The sequence below is a fragment of the Prionailurus viverrinus genome, chromosome A1 (genome assembly GCF_022837055.1).
Source record: "Prionailurus viverrinus isolate Anna chromosome A1, UM_Priviv_1.0, whole genome shotgun sequence".
Classification (NCBI taxonomy): Eukaryota; Metazoa; Chordata; class Mammalia; order Carnivora; family Felidae; genus Prionailurus; species Prionailurus viverrinus.
Genome location: NC_062561.1, coordinates 51,480,412 through 51,505,392, shown reverse-complemented (window position 1 = coordinate 51,505,392; position 24,981 = coordinate 51,480,412). Strand labels below are relative to the sequence as shown.

The window sequence follows — 24,981 nt, the reverse complement described above, 5'->3', positions numbered from 1 at the left end:
AACTTTACTGAGAATCCTTCAACCTGGGTTAACCTCACTTCATCTGTATAATAGCTACTGTAGTATTACTTATCCTCACCAGGCTTAAGTAAGATAGTCAGTGTGAAATAACACAGTAAACCTTAGTCTCCGTACAAGTCTTTGTTATTTGAGCTTGCAGTTATTAGCGCTAAGTCTAGGACCTTGATAAGAGAGTGATATGGCTGTATCAGGTTTCTATCCCTTTTCTGTTTGCTAGGTTGATCTGGATTCTAGGCACATTGGTTGGGTAACAAGTGAACTTCCAGGAGGGGATAATCACATCATCAAGATTGAATTAAAGGGCCCAGAAAATACACTGAGAGTTCGACAAGTTAAAGTCCTGGGCTGGAAGGATGGCGAAAGCACAAAAATTGCTGGCCAGATTTCAGCCAGTGTGGCCCAGCAAAGGAACTGTGAAGCCGAGACTCTGCGAGTGTTCAGACTTATTACGTCTCAAGTGAGTGTCCTCACTCCAGGTTCTAGCACACGATACACTGAAATCATATCTTCTGCAATGCTGATACCAAAGGGTAACAGAATACTTTGTAAAGCTTGTTAGAAATGGCTGGCAAACATATGACCCATTTTCTCTTCTTCTCCTAGCCCTAAACTCCTATGTTTCATTTTGCATTCATTAATTCTTAAAAGTAGTAGCGTATAGCAAGAACAGCATAGTAATATTATAAAACCTGCAGTATTAGCTCATGCATCCTTTAGGTTTCACACTAGTAATTACTGCCATTGATTCCTTCTCACATTCCTGTCTTTATCAGGTATTTGGAAAGCTCATCTCTGGAGATGCTGAGCCTACACCAGAGCAAGAGGAAAAAGCACTATTGTCATCACCTGAAGGAGAGGAAAAAGTATACAATGTATTTATTTGTATTCTAAAAATATTTACTTCCATTTTTCATTTTCTTTTGTTAAGTGAAATATTCCATTTATTACTATGGATTTTAATGGATATGTGACATTAATTTCTATGAAGTTAATATTTTTTACTTTAATTAGGAGATGAAGAAACTATCAAAAGAAATCATCTGTTTATATATGATCTAGCTAGTACTGTGAGTAACAGCAAAACTTGGCTCTATACCTTGGGCTGTAGTGTCAAATGTTAGGATTTGTAAAATTAGCTTAGTCATTTACTGTACTGTGTACGATTAATTATCTTCTCTTTTCTCCATTTCCTCCATTTAATCTGTTCTTCATAGTCCAGTTAAAAAATACTGTCCTCTCCAGGAATCTTCTTTATGATTTCCCCCAAACAATATGCAGTTTTCTTCTGCTAAACTTCATAGTAATTCCTAGGACTCTCTTCTTGATTTCTTTCATATGTTGATTTGCACACATATCTAACCTCTCCTACTGAATCATAGTTTCCTAAAGACCAAGTACATACCTGATTTGTCTTTGTGTCCATGGCATAAACACACATGCGTTCGGTACATTTTTACTGGAGGAACCTGTTCTTTGTGTTCTTGAAATTTCTTTTTTTTTGTGTGTGTGCTTTTTATTTTGAGAGAGAAAGATAGAACACGTGTGTGCGAGCAAGCGGGGGGACGGGCAGAGGGAGAGGAAGAATCCCAAGCAGGCTCCATGCTGTCAGCAAAGATCCCAACTCAGGGCTCAATCCCACGAACCATGAGATCGTGACCTAAGCCAATATCAAGAGTCAGACACTTAGCCAACTGAGCCACCCAGGCACCCCTTGAAATTTTTTTAAAACTGCGGTTGCCTTTACTTATTTGGTCTACTCTAAAGCGCCCTACCCTGAAGGAAAACCTCATCTATTTTCAAAAAGAGAGGTCAACCCTGACTGGTCTCAATATTCTTATATCTTTAGATGTTACAGATAATCACCTTGGCAGCCCTTTGAAAGATAATTTCAAGGACTTACCTGGTCTAGCCCTGAGCCTTCTGATATAGTAATGTCTAAGTCATCTACATCATTCAGTTTGGGTTCTGTAGAAAATAAGGTTTTATAAACTCTGGTTGTTTCTTTCAACATCCTTTGGAGATACCATTTGAATGACTACACGACTATGCGACTATTCATTAAATCAGCTGAATTTTAACAAAATGGCAATTTTGTGCTAAATAATTGTGGTAATTGGTACCAAGCCCTCAGAAAGTTTGTGTCTGTTCTTAGATATGAAACGTTCACACACCCCAAAAAAAGAAATCAATAGGGATACTATATAGCATATAATCAATTTTTTATGTACATAAAAAAATTGCACATGTCATAGGTTTTTAGAGTATGTTGAAAGTATTGTGCCCTGGAGTGGTCAGAGAAGGGTCTTGGTAGGTGCTGGATGTGAATTGGACCTAAAAGGGAATGGGTGAAAGTTAGATTGACAGAGGCGATGGGAGCAGACTCATTGAAGAGGCTGGTCTAATAGTAGGAGAGTATATGTTGGGATGCTAAGGTTGATGGGGAAAGTTAATGTTAGTGGTAAGATGCCCATGAAATAGCACAGTTGTTAAGAGAATCATTTTTTAAGTCAGGTGTTTGAAGTAAAATTTGCATACAGAAAACACTGATCCTTTTAAACTGTTGTTCAATGACTTTTGACCAACATATAGAGCAGTAAAATCATCATCACAATGAAGTTTTAAGACACATCACTCAAAATTTCCCTCCTGGTCCTTTACAGTCTGTCCCCTCACCTCATGCATAGACCCTGGCAACCACTGAACTGTTTTCTGCCCATGTAATGTTGCCTTTTCCCAGATGTCATATAAACGGAACCATATAGAATATAACCTTTCCATCAGCTTTCTTTCACTTGATATAATGATTCTGAGATTCATCCATGGAGGAGCATGTGTCAGTAGTTGTTTCTTTTGGTTGCTGAGAAGAATTCCATTGTATGGAATTAGCAGTTTTTGTTTATCCTTTGACCTTATGATGGATATTTGGGTTGTTTCTTCTATTTGGCTATTATTAATTAAGCTGCTGTGAACATTTGTGCACAGATTTTTGTATGGGGACACTTTATTTCTCTTGGGTAGATACCTATAAGTAGGATTGATGGGTTGTATGTTAAGTGTATGTTTAACTTTATAAGAAACTGCTCAACTTTTTCCAAAGTGATTGAACCATTTTACATTTTTACTGGCAGTGTATGAGATTTCCAGTTGATCCACATTCTCAACAGTACTTGGTATTGTCATTCTTTTTAATTTTAGCCATTGCAGCAAATATGAAGTAGTATCTCATTGTGGTTTTAATATGAATTTCTCTGAGGATTAATAATGTTGAGTAAATTTTCAAGTGCTTATTTGCCATCTCCATACTTTATTAGTGAAGCATCTGTTCAAATCTTTTACTTATATTTTTTTATATCGGGCTGTTTGTATTACTGGGTTGTAAGATTTTTTTATATATTGAGAATAAAGGTTCTTTAGCTAGTGTGTTTTCAAATATTTTCTCCTACTTGGTGGTTTATCTTTCATGAAAGAGAAGCTTATAATTTTGATAAACTACAGTTTATCTGTTTTTTCTTTTTTTTTTTTTTTAATGTTTATTTTTTGAGATGGAGTGCGAGCAGGGTAGGGGCAGAGAGAGAGGGAGACACAGAATCCGAAGCAGGCCTCAGACTCAGCTGTCAGCACAGAGCCTGATGCGGGGCTCGAACCTGAACTGTGAGATCATGACCTGAGCCAAAGTTGGACGCTTAACCGACTGAGCCACCCCGGCACCCCTGTTTTTTTCTTAATGACTTAGGATCTTTGTATCTTATCTAAAACTTAATGTCACAAAGATTTTCTTCTAGAAACCTTAGAGTTTTAATTCTTTTGTTTATAGCTATGTACCTTTTAAGTTAATTTTTCTCCATAAGGTGTGAGATAAGGGTTGAGTTTTATTTATTTTTGCCTGTAGATACCCAGTTGTACCACCACCATTTGTTGAAAAGACTGTCCTTTATCAATACAAATTCACCATAAACATGTAGGTCTATTTTTGTAGTCTCTACTCTTTTCCATTGATCTGTATATATATTCTTAAACCAACAGCAGACTGTCTTGATTACTGCAGCTTACAGAAAATCATGAAATCAGATTCCACCACGGTTCTGTTTTTAGTTATTTCGGCTATTCTTGTGCCTTTATATTTCCATATAAAGCTTAGAACCAACTTGGTAGTTTTTTCCCCTTCCGAAAAATCAAAAACAAAAAACCAACCTGAAATGTTACTGGAATTGTACCAAATTGTTAGGTCAGTTGGGGAGAATGGATATCTTAGTAATACTGAGTCTTCCTATCCAGGGATGAACATGGTATATTTCTCCATTTATCTAGATCTTCTTTAATTTTTGTCAGCAGTGTTTTTTGTAAGTTCAGTGTACAGGTCCTGGCTACTTCTTATTAAATTGATCCCTAAGGGCACACGCATGGCTCATCAGTTAAGCATCTGACTCTTGGTTTCAGCACAAGTCATGAGCTCATGGTTTCATGAGTTCAAGCCCCAAGTTAGGCTCTGTGCTGGCAGCACGGAACCTGCTTGGGATTCTCTCTCTCCTTTTCTCTGTCTGCCCCTCCCCTACTCACACTATCTCTGTCTCTCTCAAAATAAACTTTAAAAGAAATGTTTTTAATAAATTGATCCCTAAATAATTATAATAATCCCTAAATAATAATTGTTTTTGATGCTACTGTAAATGGTATTCTTATTTCACTTTCCAGTTCATTTCTAGTATATAAAAATACAGTTGGCTTTTGTGTATTAAACTTCTGTGATCTTAAATTCCCTTGTTAGTTCTAGAAGCCTTTTTGTAGAATTTTTGGGATTCTCTTCATAGATAATCATGTTGTCTGCAAAGAAAGTTGGTTTTATTCTGCCTTTCCAGCCTATATGCCTTAAATTTCTTTTCTTGTGTTAGTGCAATGGCTAAGCCTTTCAGTACTATGTTGAATAAAAGTGGTGAAATCAGACATCTTTGCCTTTTCTGGATCTTACTAGGAAGGATTCAGTGTTTCACCATTAAGTATAATGTTAACTATAGATTTTTTGTAAATGCTCTGAGAATTTTTATCAGAATGGATATTCTTATATATTTTTCTTTTTTCATTTTCTTGTATTCATTTAAAGATAATTGGTATATTGCTATGTATATTAGTGGTTATGTAATATTAGCCTAAACATAGTTTATTTTTCTTTAATAAAAAGGAAGATATTAACTAGGGGAGTGATAACTAAAAGGTACAGTGTTTCTTTTTGGGGTGATGAAAATGCTCTAAAATTAACTGTGGTGATGCTTGTACATATCTATGAATATACTCTAAGCCATTGAATTGTACATTTTAAATGAGTGAATAGTAAAGTATGTTAACTATATCTCAAAGCTATTTTAAAAAAACTACAAAAGAAATTTAAAAGTAAGGAGATAAAGTAACTATCTAAAAGGAATTCATTTGTTAATGTATAATCTAGCTAGTGTTTCAAGTAGCAAAAGAATTATTCTACCAGTGTGCTTTCTTTAATCGATATAGGGCTGTCTTCTTCTATTACTTCTTTCCATCTGTTTGCTTTATTTTTGATTTTTTTCTTTTTCTAGTTTCAAAGACTTGAGATCTTTCTTTTCTCATATAAGTAATGGTGCCATTTTCTTAGCCCTGCTCTAGTTGAGTGTCAGAAATTTTGGTGTGTTGCTTATAATATTTTCTCATTTCACTCAGTTCGAAATATTTTTTGATTTCCATTTTGATTTCTTCTTTGACCTCTGGATAATTTAGACATTTCTTGTTTAATTATAAATATTTGGGGATTTTTCTTGGGGGGTAGCTTTCTATTACTAATTTCTAGTTTAATTCATTGTGGCCAGAGAATATACTTTGTATAATTTCAGGCCTTTTAAAATTGTGAAGATTTGAATTGTGACTCATATATTTTAGTGAATGTCCACATGCTCTTGAAAAGAACATGAACTCTGCTTTTCTTCTAATATCAGTTCAACTTAGGTGATAGTTTTGTTCAAGCTTTATTGAGAACTTTACTGATTTTTGTTAGTTTGCTCATTTACTTGTTCTTTTAAGTACAGGAAAAGTTTTGAAGTGTCCAGCTATATGGATTTGTCTATTTTGATTTTAGTTTACCTGGTTGCCAATCTCAGCTGTCTGATGGGCACCAAAAAAAATGTATGGTTTTGTAGATTATCAGCTTTTTCTCATTGTTAAGGTGGGAGTTACATTCTCATATAGCTATCTCTGTCCTAAGAAATGTGAAACTAAGAGTCATTTTTATTCTTAGAGGAGTGGCTTGCCTTACTTTTCTTACCTGTAAAATAGAAAATCAGACTTTACCTTATGGGCTTGTTGTGAAGATTAAATAAGAGTATATGTATATCTGATAACTATACATCTGTATATCTGTAACTTAGAAGAGTTCCATTGACGTAATAAGCACTATAAAATTTCAACCTTTATTTTTCTTCTTTGTTTCTTTGATTACTGGTGGTGGTAGACTAGCCTAATTTAAGAACACCATTATCATAGAGTTTTTTTAGGATATTTTCCTTTTAACTGAATGTCATTTTCTGAATTGTTCTTCTAACAACTGAATGTGGATTATCCACAGTTTAGAAATAGATCTAATCAAAGTGACTCAAAATGATAAATTAAAGAAGTTCATGAAAAGGTAGTATGCTTCTCTGAATTTCTTAAATTCAGAAATTTTGCTATTTTTATAGTCACCTTAGCCAGTAGTGATTTCTTCAGATTTTATCCTTTGTCTTAGTGTTATAGACCTCAATTTAAAAACATATTCATCTTATAAAATAACCTTAATAGTTATTTATCAAGATACTTTAAGATGTCAAATATACAAATTTTATTCTAAGAGCCTCGGTTCCCCCCCCCCCCCTTTTTCTATGTAAAAGGCAACATCAGACGCTGACCTGAAAGAACATATGGTCGGAATCATATTCAGCAGGAGTAAGCTGACGAATTTACAAAAACAGGTTAGTAAATTGTCATTTCAGTTTTCATTTGTTTTTAGGGTATAAAGTATTTTCCAAAATTTACGGAGACTTTTTTATGCTGACTCTTTTATAGTCCTGCAGAATGTGTCTGCCTTTAGTATATTGGCATACCTGCATCACTTTAAAGATTTTATGATTGTTAACTTTCTTACCTTGCTGCTCTTTGTTATTTCTCATTTTCAGGTAGATTGTTTCATTTTGGTGTCAAATATCCAGCTATATCAGATTTCATTTATATTTTCTGTGTTCCTTTTTTTTTCTGTGTCCACTTTTCTTGTTTGTCAGTTGATTTTTTTTTTCTGAGCAATTATAGTGTTAACTAAATCATTGCTAATATTTTTAATTATAAGGAGATGGAGTAGTACTAGATTGTTCATATAATGTAGTACCTGGGTAACAAAAACTAGTCTTCCAAAAGTCTAATAAAATACCGGTTTTAAACTAGCCCATTATTTTAACTTTCAGCATCATTAAATCTTGCTTAAATAAATAAATTTATCTGTGCTTTATCTTTTTAACAGTGTTTCATTGAATCTTAAATGCTACCAGTTATAAATGTGCTGTTATTTCATGTATCACTAAAAAAACGAAAATTTGCTGCCAATTACATTGTGAATGCCATCAATTATAAAGCACATTATGAATAAAAATGTTAAAATGTGGGAGGAAAATATGCCTTAGAAGTGATAAAATATGGTAATTTGCTTTTGTTTGATGTCTCAAACCACAGGTATGGGTATTGGTAACTTGTATATAAATAGTTTCTACATAGGAGTTGATTTAAATATTAAGATTTTTAATCATAGTTCTGATAGTTTTCCTTAATCGTTTTTAAGATGAGCTAAGAGAATGGCATGATGGAGAATTAACTGGGAGAAAGAGTGTTAAATTGAGTATCAACTAATATTCTTGTCTCTTTTTTTTTTTACTAGAAATAGTAAATCTGACATAAGTATGTTTTTACATTTTCTTCATGTTGTCTTTATAGGTGTGTGCTCACATCGTCCAGGCTATTCGCATGGAAGCCACCAGAGTTCGTGAAGAGTGGGAACATGCCATTTCAAGCAAAGAAAATGCCAATTCTCAGCCCAATGATGAAGATGCCTCCTCCGATGCTTACTGCTTTGAGCTGCTCTCTATGGTCTTAGCACTGAGTGGCTCTAACGTGGGCCGGCAGTATCTGGCTCAGCAGCTAACTCTGCTCCAGGATCTCTTTTCACTGCTCCACACAGCATCTCCTCGAGTCCAGAGACAGGTGACTGCTCACACCACTTACCTTCTGGCTTACTTTATTCCTCAAAACACTGTTAAAAAATTACACTAGCAAAGAGATTCACCTTAGGGTCTTAGGATTTTTATTTTGTTTTGCTATTTGGTTTTTTGGATTGTATTTTAACTCCATGCTTTTTATTTTTGACTCACTGTCATGAGAGTATGGAAGAGCAAAATATGTTTCATTTTACTAATGTGCTATTATGATAAAGAGTATTCTGTCTACTGATTGTCTTATTACCATGAGATGTGTGATTTTTCTTTAATCTTTTTTTTAATTTTTTTTTTAATATTTATTTTTGAGGCAGTTGGGGGGGGCGGGCAGTAGGCAGAGAGAGAGAGAGAGGAAGACACAGAATCTGAAACAGGCTCCAGGCTCTGAGCTGTCAGCACAGAGCCTGATGCAGGGCTCAAACTCACAAACCATGAGATCATGACCTGAGCAGAATTCAGACGCTTAACTGACTGACCCACCCAGGTGCCCATCTTTAATCTTGACCAAATAAAAGACCTGTCTTTTTCTTGCTTCCCTGGAGGGGTAATTACCACTTGAGAAATTAAAAATAGTGTTTAAGTCTTATATTTCTGTCCTTCTCAAAGCTTTTGAAGTCATAGAAGGGCAGCAAGGCGCATTATACAAATGAAAACTTTAGAATACCAGTCTTTAAGAGGAATTCTTTCCTTTCATTTTTCTTATCAGGTAACCTCCCTACTAAGACGGGTGTTGCCTGAAGTGACTCCTAATCGTCTGGCCAGCATCATAGGAGTGAAATCCCTCCCTCCAGCAGATATCAGTGATATCATTCACTCAACAGAGAAAGGAGATTGGAATAAACTAGGTATCTTGGACATGTTTCTAGGATGTATTGCCAAAGCACTCACAGTTCAGCTAAAAGCCAAAGGAACTACCATCACAGGAACAGCTGGTACCACTGTGGGCAAAGGTGTTACAACAGTTACTCTTCCAATGATTTTCAATTCCAGGTTGGTCATTGCATCTGTTTTAGTACTAAAATAGAGCAGAGTGAGCTACTATTTGGAGAATTAAGACAAGATTTTGAATTCTACTTGTTTGCTTGTTCACCAAATAGAAACCATAAACAACTAATCCATGTATGAAAGAGAGTTATATAGATAATACAAGTGTCCTTTCAAGTTAGCGGGGAAAGGAAGGTGTACTGAATATGATATTGGAATGCTTCTCGTGTAAAAAAAAGATATTGAAGGCCCCTATCTCACACCATATACAAAAGTAAATTTGAGATCAGTTAAAACTTTATGTATTTTTCTTTTAACACTCTACTAGGACAAATTATAGAAGAATATTTCTGTAATCTTCAATCCAGAAAGACCTTAAAACTCGGAACCAAAAAGTCACAGAGGAAAAGATTCACACATTTGGCTACATAAGAATGAAAGTGAACTGATAGACAGTAATATTAAAATTTTTTTTAATATAAACTGACCTGAAAAAAATATTTAACACCTATGTAGTAGAGAATGAATTATTAGTCATAATATTTTTTAAATGACTACAAATCAATGAGAAAAGACAAACAACTAATAGGAAAATATATAATGAACAGTTAGTCCTGAGATAAACAATAGGAAAATATCTTTGTTTTGGCAGCATTATGAAGAAATAGGCATTATGACATCTAATATAGATTGCTACAGCCTTTTCGGATGTCAGTTTAATAACATATCACTGTATTTAAAATATGCTTATCCTTTGACCTACCAATTCTACTTCTAGAACTGTTTCCCTCAAAAATGTTTATACCTATGGACAGAGATACGTGCAAGGAAGTTCATTGCAGAGGTGTGTGTAATGCAGAAAATTAGACATCTGGAACAGTACTAGTCAAAGAATCAGTCCATGAGATTAAGCAAATAACACTAGAATATAAATCAGTGTACTGCTTTCTTCATCCAGATAGTCTTGCAAAGAAAGAAAAAAATGTCAGCTGAAATAAACAGTAGTGTGATACCCACTGATACAGTTGACATATTCTGGTGCAAGCCCTCAATATCTCTGTGGATTGGTAACAAATAGTTTGTGATCTGTGGATATACTTTGAACAGCAATGTTTTAGAAGTTGCAAGATACAAAAATTATATATAAACAAATATTTAGAAGGGAACATGTATCAGAATAGCTACTCTCTCGGGGTTGAAGAGAAGATTATGAATAATGTTTTGATTAATTTCTTTTTAAAATACTTTGAATCATTTAAAAAATTAAGATACATGCTGAAATAGCAGTTTTCTTTGTATTTATTTGTAACTATCACTGAATGTTTTGCAAATGCTGACTTTTCTTTGTAGTTATGTTCGAAGAGGTGAAAGCCATTGGTGGATGAAGGGCTCAACTCCTACCCAGATCTCAGAGATCATCATTAAACTTATTAAGGATATGGCAGCAGTGAGTTCCCATCCTTCTGATCATTATGTCAATGAAGTGCAATAGAAATCTGATTAAAACAGGCAGCTTGTTCTACTACATTAATAGCAGAAGTACATTAGTGTTATTTTGCTTTACTTAAAGCCTCTGTTTAGTAGGTTAACACACCCATTTGTCTTTTCGTTCAGTGATATATTTGTTTTTTGTGTAAACTTCATTTCAAGCTTCCCAATTAATTTACTTAAGAAACTAAACTTTAAAACTTAAAAAATAAAATATACTTTTTGAGCTCTACAAATCAGCCAGAATCCAAAAACCTGAAAGAAAAACAGGGCTCCCTGATGCGATAGTTTCTCATTCTTTTTAGTTCTCTCCTGGTTTACATAACTTTTACTCCTCTTTATTAATATACTCTACTACTGTCTTTAGATGTTGGCTTTTCAGGGAGATCTGGGAGTGTGGAGGAAAGGAAACTGTTTCTCCAGAGTACATGGCTCTTACTGTTTGCTCCATATTGCTAGTTTCCTCACATTCCGTTATATTTCCAGGCTGAGGGGGGCAAGGTGCTGTGGAGTATGGGCTCCTGAGAGGCAGACCAGACAGAAGGCATTTTGGAGGAGGAGGTGGAGAAGGAAATTCCCTTTGTTTTGTTTTGTTTTGTTTTGTTTGTTTTTTAGAAAAAGAGAGAGCACCCAGCAGGGGAGAGGGGGAAAGGGAGAGAGAGAGAGAGAATGAATGAATGAATGAATGAATGAATGAATGAGGGAGAGAGACTCTCAAGCAGGCTCCACACCCAGTGCAGAGCCAGATGCAGGACTCAACCCCATGACCCTGGGATCGTGACCTGAGCCAAAATCAAGAATCGGACGCTCAGTCGACTGAGCCATCCAGGCGCCCATGGAACTGCTCTTTTAAGAAATTGATAGCATGTGCGGGGCGCACCTGGGTGGTTCAGTCGGTTGAGCGTCCGACTGTGGCTCAGGTCATGATCTATCTCACGGTTCGTGAGTTCGAGCCCCGCATCGGGCTCTGTGCTGACAGCTTGGGTCCTGGAGCCTGCTTCAGATTCTGTCTCCCTCTCTCTCTACTCCTCCCCTGCTCACACTCTGTCTCTCTCTCAAAAATAAATAAAGATCAAAAAAAAAAAAAAAATTTAAAGAAATTGATAGCAAGTGGATGGGAGGCTAGAAAGGATATTCTGGGGAAATACGAAGTTCTGTCATTTTTCCCAACGGCAGGGACATTTCCTCAATCGGAGAAATGGAGAGCTTTCTCATTTTTCAACTAGCCTTTCTCAGGCTGTTGACTGGATACAAATATTTACGAAAATTATTTAGGAACACCTAAATTCTATAGTAAGTGTTTATATTCAGCAAAAATCAAGTTAGCAAATAAAGTAGTTATAATTTAAACACATTTATGCTCTCGGGTTGTAGTAATATTCATCTGAAAGCACTTAGCTTAGCAATATGAATTTTGTGTTAAATAACAAGGCTTCATAATCGAAATTTCTCAACCGTAGATACCTTAGTACCTCTGTTATGTTTTTACCTAAATGTAAGAGGAAATACCGTTGAGCTCCATAGGAGAAGAGTATTGAGACCTAATTTCTTATTGGCTTTTTACTCATTAAAATAGTGATTAGAAGTTGAGTTTTTCATAGAGTTGTGATGGATTTTTATTTCGAAAGTATGGCCCTTGATCTAAAGTTGCATTAACAAATAAATCTTTCCTTTTTCTTGAGAGCTGTTATTTAAGAGAAGAGAATTTACTAGTATGAGCATACATTTCTGGTTGCTTATTAAACTATATTAAACTATTCTCTCCTGCTCAATAGGGTCATCTGTCTGAAGCATGGTCCCGAGTGACAAAAAATGCCATCGCAGAAACCATCATTGCCTTGACCAAGATGGAGGAAGAATTTAGATCTCCAGTGAGATGTATTGCAACAACTAGGGTACGAGGTTTTTTTCATTTTATTGTTACATGTTCTTTTTTCCATAATAGGTTTGATTAAACTTAAATCAGTAAGTCAGCTTAATCCAATTTTTTTGACCAAATATTCTATTTATTAAAAAAGTGTGAAAGGCTTTTTTGAATTATGAACTAAGTATAGTGGTTATAAAACATTCACATTGACTGTTATGTGTTCTCTATCGCTTGTTTTTGTTATTATTTAGGAAGCTAAGGATAAACTGGTTAGAAAAGGCTAAGACCTTGTGTGGTCTTTCTGATGGTGTATTTACTATAGCTTATACAGTAAATTTAGTGTCAACATTATTCTCAGATACGCTGAAAGTCCTTTGAAGACCAGGCCCTCCCTACTCATTTTGGTACTGCCCAATTATTCTAAAGTAGAGCCTACTTACTGGATTTATAGGCCTTACTTCTAAAAAAGTAAAAAGTGTATTCCCAGAGCAGGGTGGGGAAGAATCTCTTAGCTGGGGAATAGGATTGCATTCTTCAGATGAGACATCTGTAGTAATTTTTAACCTACCAAATTTCATGTCCCATATACTTCCAAAAGAGATTAGGGATTTCCTTGAAGCCAGGGCAGTGTGTCAGCATTAGGAAGAAGTAAACACTGGCAGAAATAGCTCGATAATCTTCACAAGTCTGCAAAAGAAGACAAATTGTATTTCTCTAGGGAAGAAAAAGCCACCTGACACTCTGCTGCTAGTGAGGGTGATGTGTGAAGCTTGCTCTGACCACACCACTTCTCCACGCGTGCACTTCTTCACCCTGCACTCCCCTCTCTCCTGGCTTACTTTGTTTTTCTTTATCTGTTTTTTTTTTCCCCTTTTTCTAACTTTTCCCTGCCTTACTCTTCATCTCTATTCACTCGTAAGCACTTTTTAAGTAATTAACTATTTTTTAGTAATGAAGAAATGTGTCATGTAAAACTGAATTTTAATCCTTTAAGCCCCAGAAAGTTTTAAACTGTTTTTGAGGGCTGTATTCTGAAGTTTGTTAGACACGTCCTTGTTTCTGACAGAGTATACCAAGCATAGTGCTAGGCATTTAGAGGTGTACAGAGACTTCTGAGGAGCTGTTATTATCCAGAAGAATTTAATAGGTACCCACCTACCTACTCATGGGACTGTGTAAAATTAGACAACCATTGTACCACCTTCCTTGGAAGGTAGTGCCTCAGGCAGGTGATGCTAGTTGGAAAAATTTGCAAGAGGCATTGGTACCATAAATATTCAATATGTAAATTTGTTTACTGATACAGTGTTTATATATCCCAATAAGGGATAATTTTATGTCAGGTAAAAAACAGAATGGTTCATCAGAGCAGCAGTGATTTATTCAGTAAATATTTGAGTGCCTACTGTGTTCATGACACATACGGCAATGAGCATGTGTGCCTGGTACCACATCAGGAAAACTGGAGTACCACTGGGCATCCATGTATTTTCAAATTCAGCTAGCATTGAGCTGTTGTTATGGTCAGGCAGTCAGTGTTTTACAAGTCTTTTGTAAAAATTCAGTGTTGTGACAGCCTTTCCTTTTAACAGCTCTGGCTTGCTCTAGCATCACTGTGCGTGCTGGATCAGGACCATGTAGATCGTCTCTCCTCGGGGAGATGGATGGGAAAGGATGGACAGCAGAAACAAATGGTAAGATCAGAATTGTTTTATAAAAACCCGTCTTCATGTCTTCTTTTTCTTTATAAGTAAGCTTTAGCTTAGCTTAAAAAACAAACAAATCTGCGAGTCAAAATTGCACAATTAGTGGAAAGCTTTGTCACATTGCCCAGCTCATCTCACAAATCTGTTTCGCTTAGGGTCCTTTCTTCATAGTCTATTAGGGGCTTTAATTACTATATAAAAGAGCTTTCCCCTTCTCTGAGCCATGTTTGCACCACATCAAAATGTGCTTTTAGCCACATTCTCATTATATATCTAGACTTTACACTAAATGTTCCCAGTCTTACGGTAAGAAGGAAATAAAGCATTAAGAGAGGCACCGTGACATAGCATTTATTCACAAATATACAGTACTTAAAGTAGGTTTGCTAGGTGTGCCTACATTCACTGGAAGGGAAGACGTTATATAGGGCCCTTTCAACATTTTCTCATTAATGTTTAAGTTTCAAAATGAATAATTTATTCATTTAGCATACAGAATGTTTGAACACAGGGGGGAGAAAATGTCTTAAGTCATTAGTCAAAGCATACATGTTTATTTTATTAATCATTGAAACTGCTTAGCACATTAATTATTGAATTAGGGGTTTGGAGGAATTTTTATATTTAAGTACACTTGCCATAATTCTGTTTAATGTTCAGATTCTAAATTCCTAATAGACTTCAAAACAATAACATTACTGTTGTGAATAAATCACATTCCATTTGTATGTGTGTCTGAAACTTTCTTGTTACTGTAATGTGACATGTGGGAATGCCTTATTTTAGCCTATGTGTGACAACCACGATGATGGAGAAACCGCAGCCATCATTCTATGCAACGTGTGTGGAAATCTGTGCACCGACTGTGACAGGTTCCTTCATCTTCATCGGCGAACCAAAACTCATCAAAGACAGGTGAAGATGTCTGCCTTTACACGCAGAACAGCATCTGGAGCATAAGATACATCCAATAAATTTTGAAATAAATGCGGGAAGGAGGCTCGGTGTACTGGGAAAAAGGGACTATGGGATCAGAGACCTCAGTGGCGTTCCCAACTGCGTCACTTACCAGCTGTGTAAAATGACAGTCGTTTAGCCTCTCTGAGACTTCATTTCCACATTCAAAAAAACAGGGTTGTTGTGAAGATTCAGGACAAGATTGGAAATATCTGAAACTTCTTAGAGTGCTTCATGAAGAAAAGCCATTATTGTTTTTGAGCAATTAAATGTTACACTTCCTCTTTCCAAGTGATAAATAAAACATTTTCCCCTTTTCTTTAATGAATCAATAGGTCTTCAAAGAGGAAGAAGAAGCTATAAAGGTTGACCTTCATGAAGGCTGTGGTAGAACCAAATTGTTCTGGTTGATGGCTCTAGCAGATTCAAAAACAATGAAGGCAATGGTGGAGTTCCGAGAACACACAGGTAAAAGGATTTAAGATAGAACTGTGACTACTGACCTGGATGATACTGATGTGAATTATTTAATGTAGATTATTTTGAGTATATTCTGGTAACTATGACATCACCGATCACTGTATTATCATATTTACTAGACACTGTTATCTAGGAGAGAGAACACTAGACTACAAGTCAGGAAACCTGGTTTGTCACTCACTAGCTGTGTTACCTTGAGCAACTCATTTTATCTCCAAAACATGTGATTTTTCATTTTTGATTTTTTTTCTAAAGTAAATCTGGTTATATTCTCAGCTTAAAGTTACATTGAATCTTATGAATTCTTAATTTCCAGCACGTCTGTAGTCTGCCATTTGACACAAATTTGTGATGTTGAAGTTAAGTGCAAATCTGAACAGATTTAAATAAGAGTAATTTTTCATGCTACAAGAGCATGGTCTTTCTCATAGCTGATTTCTTTTTCTGCTATCTAATAGGGCCATATAATGCATTAGTAAGTGTTCTAATGTTCAACCATTCTTGTATGCATGAGTTAAACTATCCTTAAAAAAATTTTTTTCCTGTAAATATTGCTGAGTTCTGTGTATTACTATTATATTTATTTTTGTATCTGTGTTATCAAATGAGCTTGGTCTACATTTTTCAAATCTTCCTATTTTTCCTGTTCTGTTTTGTTTTCTAGATTCTATTACATCTTTGATGATTTCAGACATTTAATTTCCTTTTCATATAGCTCTGTCAATTCTAGTTCCTTGGATGGGAATTCTTCTGTTTTTTAAGTTTCATATTATCTGATGATAGGTTTTCTTTTATGCCTTGTAATTTTGTTATTGTAGTAGTTCTGAAAGAATTATCTTTCTTTTGTGTATTCTTACTTAATTTGTATTATATTTTGTATGTGCAAAATATATTTATCTGTGTTTTTGGAGCTGGGGATTTGCCATATCTGCTCAACCTCCTATCTGTTTGGCTTCAGATAGATCTTTAGTTTCTCGTCCCTTTTTTGTGATTAGCTCCTTTATAATTAGGACTGCTTACAACCCTTCCGTAAAACTGCCAGGCTGATTTTCTAGTGATAGCAACTGATACATACCTGATTGTCCTGTTGTTGTTTTTTTATTTAGCTGGGTATTAAAATATGTAGAAAACATATCCTTAAGGAAGATTTTTCTTTTTCTGCTTGAACCTAGGCAAACCCACCACAAGTAGCTCAGAAGCATGCCGCTTCTGTGGTTCCAGGAGTGGAACAGAGTTGTCTGCTGTTGGCAGTGTTTGTTCTGATGCCGATTGCCAGGTGAGTATACAGTTAGACAGTCAGGCTGCCCCAGTAAGAAATAGCCTGTATTCCCTTGGGACATATTTACTGCATATAAATAAGAGTTAGAGTTCAGCATCACTTCAGTTTTCTAAGTTAGTATATTCCTCATGTCAAGAGTTAAATTCTTGGGGCACCTGGGTGGCTCAGTCGGTTGGGCATCCTACTTCAGCTCAGGTCATGATCTCATGGTTCATGAGTTTGAGCCCTGCATTGGGCTCTGTGCTGACAGCTCAGAGCCTGCAGCCTGCTTTGGATTCTGTGTCTCCCTCTCTCTCTGCCCCTCCCCACTCATGCTCTGTCGCTCTCAAAAATAAAGATACATTAAAAAAAAAAAAAAATTCTTGGGGCGCCTGGGTGGCGCAGTCGGTTAAGCGTCCGACTTCAGCCAGGTCACGATCTCGCGGTCCTTGAGTTCGAGCCCCGCGTCAGGCTCTGGGCTGATGGCTCAGAGCCTGGAGCCTGTTTCCGATTCTGTGTCTCCCTCTCTCTCTGCCCCTCCCCCATTCGTGCTCTGTCTCTCTCTGTCCCAAAAATAAATAAACATTGAAAAAAAAATTTAAAAAAAAAAAATTCTTTTTAAAGAGTTAAATTCTTTATCAGAGCTAGAGAATGGATCAGATAAGTTTCTCAAGCCAGAACCAGACTGTGTGTGTTTATCAGTTACCACCATAATACATATTTAATGTTTGCTTTTGTGCTAGAAACAGGTAAAAAGTCTATGGACTGCATTTCTTTACCTCTTACATACTTTACTGACTTATTTCCCTATAAAAAACTTCCAGTATTTAAGAATTCTGTAGTCCTGAACATCCATACACATATTCCATGCTATCCAAATATTTTCAGTTCTTCAATTAAGAATTTGAATAGGGTCCAGCTATGAAAGATATCTGTATATTTTTTATACCCATTGTAGTGAGGAGATAGGTAGTAATTGGGAGATTGTATGTCAGGAATTTTTTTGCTTCAGGACTATGCATGAAAATAAATCCACTAAAATTATATTTCACTTTTTTATCAGCATTCTCTTTATGTGAAGTGAAAATTTAGAACAAACTGTGGGTTGATGCGGGGGAGGGGAGAGGGAAAAATGGGTGATGGGCATTGAGGGGGGGCACTTGTTGGGATGAATACTGGGTGTTTTATGTAAGTGATAAATCACAGGAATCTATCCCCAAAACCAAGAGCATACTGTATACACTGCATGTTAGCCAACTTGACAATAAATTCTATTTTTTAAAAAATTACACGTTAAAAACGTTGCTAATAATCTTTAGGTTATATTCAAATGAAGAATAAAAAAAAAACTTTATTGTTACATAGCCTCAATGTGTATTTCCTGTGGAAAATATCTTGGAAAATTAATATAATGGATATAATTACCAGGAGATATGCCCTTTTTGATATTTTGAATGCCATCATAATTTATTTTTAATAGGAATATGCTAAGATAGCCTGTAGTAAGACGCATCCTTGTGGTCATCCATGTGGAGGTGTTAAAAATGAAGAGCACTGTCTGCCCTGTCTCCACGGCTGTGATAAAAGTGCCACGACGCTGAAGCAAGATGCCGATGACATGTGCATGATCTGTTTCACCGAGGCGCTCTCAGCAGCACCAGCCATTCAGGTTGTCTCAGCTCTTAAAGTGTTACAAGTGTCTAGAATTTAAAACGGGAATTATAAATATATTTGTTATTAAACCTATTTTATATCATTGGAAGAAAATGTCCCACTAACATCTTCCATTTCTTGAAGAGCAAATTCTGTCCCTTTATGTTTTTTCCATTTTGTGTGCTCATAATTTGTGATTTGTGTGAGTCTGTATAATCAATAGAATGTATAAAATATTCTTAAGGGAGGAAAAAATAATAAGGTTATCTAGTAGCCACTCTCTTCTTAATTTCGAAAACCCAGAATGGTAGCGTTATGCAATTGATAAACATACCTATATATGTAATGCATTTGCATACATCTATAATGTTAGTAATATTATTGAAGTTATAATTTGCTAAATAAGTTTTTAAAACTTTTACCACTTGTTTATATTTTCAGTTTTTACAACTGCAAAATAATGAATATTCTAAAAAATAAATCTTAAACCTTTAAATCAGGAGTTCCTTCTTTCTACCAGAAACAAAAGTGAATAATTTTAAATTGCTCCCTAACGTGGCTTACTCTTTTAAGGTGTCATTAATACACGAATGGTAACAAATTGGGAGAAGCTGAAGATATAGTTTATAATATTTCATGAATAACAGAGAAGATCTGAAATTTCATTATTCTAAACTTGATTTTTCCCTTACCTGCTTTAACTAGCACCTTGCATTGAACATGGAATAATCTGCCATTTATTCAAGTGTTTATCGTTATCACATTTGCTTATATCCCTTTCTTTTTCTAATTTAAGCTGGACTGTAGTCACGTATTCCACTTACAGTGCTGCCGACGAGTTTTGGAAAACAGATGGCTTGGTCCAAGGATAACATTTGGCTTTATATCTTGTCCCATTTGCAAGGTATGGAGAGAATCAGAAACTGTCTGCTTTCTATCTATTTTTATCTTTACCTTCATCTTTCAGAATAAACATGTCAGCATCTCTTGGTGTCCTTCTCGATTTACTTTTTACCCCCGTCCCCCACCAGTTTCTGCTCTTTTCATCCAGGTGTGCCAGAGAATATTATAAGATCCCTCTATCTATTATAATGCATTTCAAAACAGTAAGTGCCCATTAAAAGCTGTTTAAATGGAATTAAACATATCGCATCAGAAAATTCATTTAGACATCATCATGCATGGTGTTTGTCACCACTTCAAATCCTGAGACATGACAGCAGGTGACGACCAAAATGAATGAGTCTGTGGTGCTTGTAGCTTCTTACACCTGCCAATAAAGATTAAGTCTGGGTTTTCAGAGCCAATAAGACGAATTCTTTTAGAGCGTAGGTAAAACAAGGAGAAGATTATTAACATTTTGACAAATCTCTTTAAAGATAGTAAACAAAGTAGCAACTTGATTTGGCCAGCCAGTCATGATTAACAAAAAACCTGTTTCAGAATGTGACTGACAGTGCCTTCTCTAGTAATTCTTCATTCCTTCCTCTGTTAAGTTCTCCCTATTTCCTTCAGATGTGCAGACTGGTATAAAGGGTATAAAATGGAAAGACTTGCTGCAATCATTGTTTAGTTAGACTGAGGAACAATCAAAAATATTGTAATAAATAATTTTCTCTCTCTTCTTATATGGTGCCACAGAAAAGGTCACATTTAGGAAATGATATACGAAGGTGATATACAAAATACTACCTCTTCATCTACCCTACCCCAAAGAACCAGGACACTCACACAGAGGGAGTGGGTCTTATTTGTGGCAGCAAGGCAACCTTTTATTCCCAGAAGAGCTAAGGCAACAGAAGATATATTTCAGACTCAGGAAATATGAAGATAATGAAACAGAATTTTCATGCTTTATGTCTCATTTGCCCCCATTGTCCCTGATCTTGGAAAAATGTGGGCTTGTGAGGGTTTTACAGGATTATTTTTAAACGGTATTTTATTTAGAAAATATCCACTCTCTGGTTATCTCCTAACACAGTGCTTAATTCTTAGATGCACACTTAAGTATTTGTTGAATTCATAAATAAATGATTCTGTTAAAGAATGTTCATTTTTTAAATTTCAGAACAAAATAAATCATATAGTATTAAAAGACCTGCTTGATCCAATAAAAGATCTCTATGAAGATGTCAGAAGAAAAGCCTTAATGAGATTGGAATACGAAGGTCTGCATAAGAGTGAAGCTATCACAACACCTGGTGTGAGATTTTATAATGACCCCGCTGGCTATGCCATGAATAGATATGCATATTATGTCTGCTACAAATGCAGAAAGGTATGCTGTAAATTATCATGGGAATTTTTAAGAACTAGAGATTACCTATGTGATTAAGAATTGAATTGTATAATGATACTGAATTCTTATATCTTAAGGCCGAAGTTAAAAATGAGAAAGCTTGATACTATGTTTTAAGTTGAATTTTTTTACTCAGTTTGTTTTGGGATTTTTTTAACCTGTACAAACTATTTCCAAAGCATGTAGTATTTCTGTACACAAGCCACTTCACATCAGTAATCTCCTGTTTGCCAAATCCAGTTAGTTCTTAAATAAATCTCTCCTACTTGCTCTTACCACCATTTCCTCATAAAATTCCTTGGCTTCCAAGATGCTACTCTTGGAAAGTACTACTCTTTATTTCTGGTTATTTGTCTTTAACTCCTTTATAAGGCTCATTTTCATTTACCTGCTCTGTATAGATTTAGTTTCTCAGCACTGTATTCTTGCCTAATTACAACCTTCTTACCTTTGCAGAGCTCTTGTTCACCAAACATCTGTATCATTCTGACCTTGAAAATTTTTTGAGACTTAGATACAAATATTTAACTGCTTACCAGACATTTTAATTTTTTCACAGATACTTCAAAGTCCACATGAGAAGTATTACATTCATCAACTTTGACTGTCTCAGTGTCTGGTCTTTATTTACAAAGTCTTATCAATTCTGTCTCTAAATATCTCTGAATTCTTTTTTTTCTATTACATCTTCAGCAACCCTAATCATTGTCTTTGGTAATTATAGTAGCCTTCTTACTGAGCCCCCTGTGTGGAGCCCCTAACCCCTCCATTCCATCCTTTACATTCACATTGCTACTAGTAGATTAATATTTCTAAACCTCAAGGGGCGCCTGGGTGGCTTAGTGGGTTGAGCATCCGACTTCAGCTCAGGTCATGATTTCATGGTTTGTGGTTCGAACCGTGTCAGGCTCTGTGCTGACAGCTTGGAGCCTGGAGCCTGCTCCGGATTCTGTGTCTTCCTCTCTCTCTGTCCCTCCCCCACTACTATTACTACTACAGTATTAAAATTTGGAAAATTCTCACGCATGATTATCAAAACAATAGAAGGAAACATTTAATGTTTCAAAATGAGAAAAATTACTCAAACTTTGCCCTGAGAAAGCAGTTTCTCTTCACTACTTAATATATTTTTTATATTTATTTGGAATATTATACATTCTTTTGTTATTTTACTTTGACAGTACAGTGTTTGGAGTTCCTACTGTATGCATGAGTTTATTCCAGATTAAAGTAGCTTTATTTCATACTCCAGTCTAACTATATGGGCATCCACTGGGCACTGCAGGGGAGAGTCTAATAGATAATAGTATTTTCTAAGACCTCTTGATTTTACTTTCAGTATCCTCATACTGTATCTTCCATGACAAGGTTTTTGTTGTTGTTCTCCGCATAGGCATATTTTGGTGGCGAAGCTCGGTGTGATGCTGAGGCTGGACAAGGGGATGATTATGATCCCAGAGAGCTCATTTGTGGTGCCTGTTCTGATGTGTCCAGGGCTCAGGTGGGTAGCACATTTTAATAGAAAAGACAGTTTAGATATGTTAAGCTCCTATTTTTTTTTCAAAAATAATAATATAACTAAGATGGTGGGAATAATACAGCAAGTTTTTGCCCAGTGTTTATAGCAGTGTATAATTTTTCAAATTAATTCATATATGTTATTTTCTTGGATGGCATTTACATTTTATAATTTTGTCTTAAATAAAATTATCACCATATTTCAACAAGTAATAAATTTATGTATTTCACTTTCTCAAACCTGTAGTCACACTTTTAGGTTTACCTCACTTCCATGAAATCTTCATAGTACATCTGTGAGACTGAGAGATAGATTAAATATTATTAACCATTCAGTTTGGCTGACCAGGAAAAATTTACCAGGAAATCAACTGTCTTACTTATTAAATCAGATTGGCTATGATGAATCTGAGATGAGAATTTAGGGCCTTCTCCAGACCTTTTGAGCAGAGCTATGCGTTTATTCATTAATTTTTCAATGCATATATCCTCAGTTTTCCAATCAGTTTTGAGAGCTATGCATACTCACATGATACGAATCACTAAGCTACATATATGACCGTCTTAACTGTAATTGAAATAGACTCACTATAATCTTGTGTCTGTTTATTTTCTTTTGCTATAGATGTGTCCAAAACATGGCACAGACTTTTTGGAGTATAAATGTCGCTACTGCTGTTCAGTGGCAGTCTTTTTCTGTTTTGGAACAACACATTTTTGTAATGCTTGTCATGATGATTTTCAAAGAATGACTAGCATTCCTAAGGAAGAACTACCACACTGTCCTGCAGGTATGCTTTTAATATTTTTAAAAACATTGTTGTAATGTATTTACTTTCGAGTTTAATTTAATGATCACAAGAGAACCCTGTTCCAAGTGGTAGAAATCCGGTTCAAACTAGACTAAAGAATCAGAGCAAATTTCTTGGCCCTTGTAAGCTTTTGACATTCTGAGTGAAGTAGAAAGGTCACCATGGTGATGAGGGTCAAGAGTTGTAATGGAAACCGGCACCTGGGGAAGAAGAAAGTCAGTAAAAAAATCACTGTTTCGCACTACAGGGCCATGTGAAGTTTGAAATTATGAATTGATAATAGAACAGTTTTAAAGGATTTTGTAATTTTTTTTTTTTTTTTTTTTTTTGAGAAGTCTGGAACCAGCACCATAAAACCGACAAGTGATTTGATCTAGAGAGGCTGGGAATCGGCAGCGTAGGGAGCGTCAGGAAAGCCAAGGAGTTAAGCCGCTGAGAATACAGGAGAAATAATTGTGTGTAGAGGCCAGGCTGAGAAAAATAGGAATATGAAACCAAAAAGAAACCCAAAAGATTGGAAGAGGTCAGGAGGCTGGTGGTTCCAATGCAGTGGAGTACCAGGCTTCACAGAAGTGGGGGAAGCAGAAGGGGAGGTAAATGTGACCAAAGAAGAGAATTTTACATGAGATATATCTGAAATTGGTGAAAATACATGCAAAAGTACTTACAGCACAATCCACAATCTTTTGAAAGCTGAGAAACATACTCTCATCCACCACTTATCAGAGAGCAGATGCTAGAACCCTACTGAAAAAAAGCCTCTCAAAATTGCTGACACATCTACCTTTCAACAGTCCCACTTCTGAGGATATACCTACATATGTGAGGTAAATTAAAAAAGCAAATAAACAAGACTATTCATTGCAACATGGCTTGTAAAAATAAAAATTCATAAGCAACCCAGGTGTCCAGCAGGAGGGTGGTTACACACTAAGTACTGTGCACCATCAAAAAGAGAAAATGGTGATGAGGATGGAGTCTCTATGTACTCATATGGAAAGATGTGTAGGAGACTGTTACGTGAAAAATCAAGTTACAGGGGCGTGTGAGTGGCTTAGTTGGTTAGGCATCCGACTTCAGCTCAGGTCATGGTCTCACAGTTTGTGAGTTCAAGTCCCACGTCAGGCTCTGTGCTGACAGTTCAGAGCCTGGAGCCGTCTTTGGATTCTGTGTCTCCCTCTCTCTCTGCCCCTACCCCACTTGCACTGTCTTTCTCTCTCAAAAATAACTAAACATAAAAAAATTTTTAATGAAAACTTTTAAAGAAAAAAGAAAAATCAATTTACAAAACAAGGTATATAGTCTGCTGTCTTGTAGGAAAGGGGAAAATGAAAATATATGCTCATTTGTTTATATTTGCCTTTAAAAAACTGTGGAAAGATACACTAGAAATTAATAAAATTAATTTACTATTGGGAAAAACCAGGAAGATAGGTAGAGATGGGAGAAAGGTGACTCAATGTATACAGTGTTTTAACATTTTGATTTTTAAGCAATGAGAAATATATTATCCATTCAGAAAGAATAAGTAGGGTTTGTTTTTTAAGTATAGCTACTTTTGCTATTTTGTTTATGTTAAATAGATAAAAGATTGTTCATGGCAAATATAAATTGTTACACTCTTTCCCCTCTAAAAAGAATTTTTTATTTTAAAGTAGATGTAGTAGACTTTGAAAGAAGCAAGAT

The 24,981-nt window shown here is 35.6% G+C and overlaps 2 protein-coding genes across 11 annotated transcripts in view; one reads left to right on the top strand and one right to left on the bottom strand.

Moving 5' to 3' along the window:
- Positions 1-24,981, top strand: part of MYCBP2 (MYC binding protein 2) — a 286,982-nt gene that overhangs the window by 257,048 nt on the left and 4,953 nt on the right. For 8 of the 10 annotated variants that reach the window (XM_047853582.1, XM_047853618.1, XM_047853590.1 and 5 more), the window contains 16 exons: positions 239-478; positions 795-893; positions 6,906-6,986; positions 7,996-8,262; positions 8,980-9,263; positions 10,608-10,704; positions 12,521-12,640; positions 14,205-14,306; positions 15,105-15,233; positions 15,611-15,743; positions 16,928-17,031; positions 18,494-18,682; positions 19,463-19,570; positions 20,735-20,944; positions 22,359-22,466; positions 23,109-23,274. In XM_047853582.1, the coding sequence (XP_047709538.1) occupies positions 239-478; positions 795-893; positions 6,906-6,986; positions 7,996-8,262; positions 8,980-9,263; positions 10,608-10,704; positions 12,521-12,640; positions 14,205-14,306; positions 15,105-15,233; positions 15,611-15,743; positions 16,928-17,031; positions 18,494-18,682; positions 19,463-19,570; positions 20,735-20,944; positions 22,359-22,466; positions 23,109-23,274 (2,437 nt within the window). The remainder of the gene's footprint in view (positions 1-238; positions 479-794; positions 894-6,905; positions 6,987-7,995; positions 8,263-8,979; positions 9,264-10,607; positions 10,705-12,520; positions 12,641-14,204; positions 14,307-15,104; positions 15,234-15,610; positions 15,744-16,927; positions 17,032-18,493; positions 18,683-19,462; positions 19,571-20,734; positions 20,945-22,358; positions 22,467-23,108; positions 23,275-24,981) is intronic. The other 2 variants (XM_047853568.1, XM_047853551.1) reach the window with 1 other exon arrangement.
- CLN5 (CLN5 intracellular trafficking protein) overlaps positions 18,591-24,981 on the bottom strand; it is a 57,777-nt gene continuing 51,386 nt past the window's right edge. Inside the window, exon 4 of the mRNA XM_047853647.1 lies at positions 18,591-18,713. Within this exon, the coding sequence (XP_047709603.1) occupies positions 18,679-18,713 (35 nt within the window). The 3' untranslated portion in view covers positions 18,591-18,678. The remainder of the gene's footprint in view (positions 18,714-24,981) is intronic.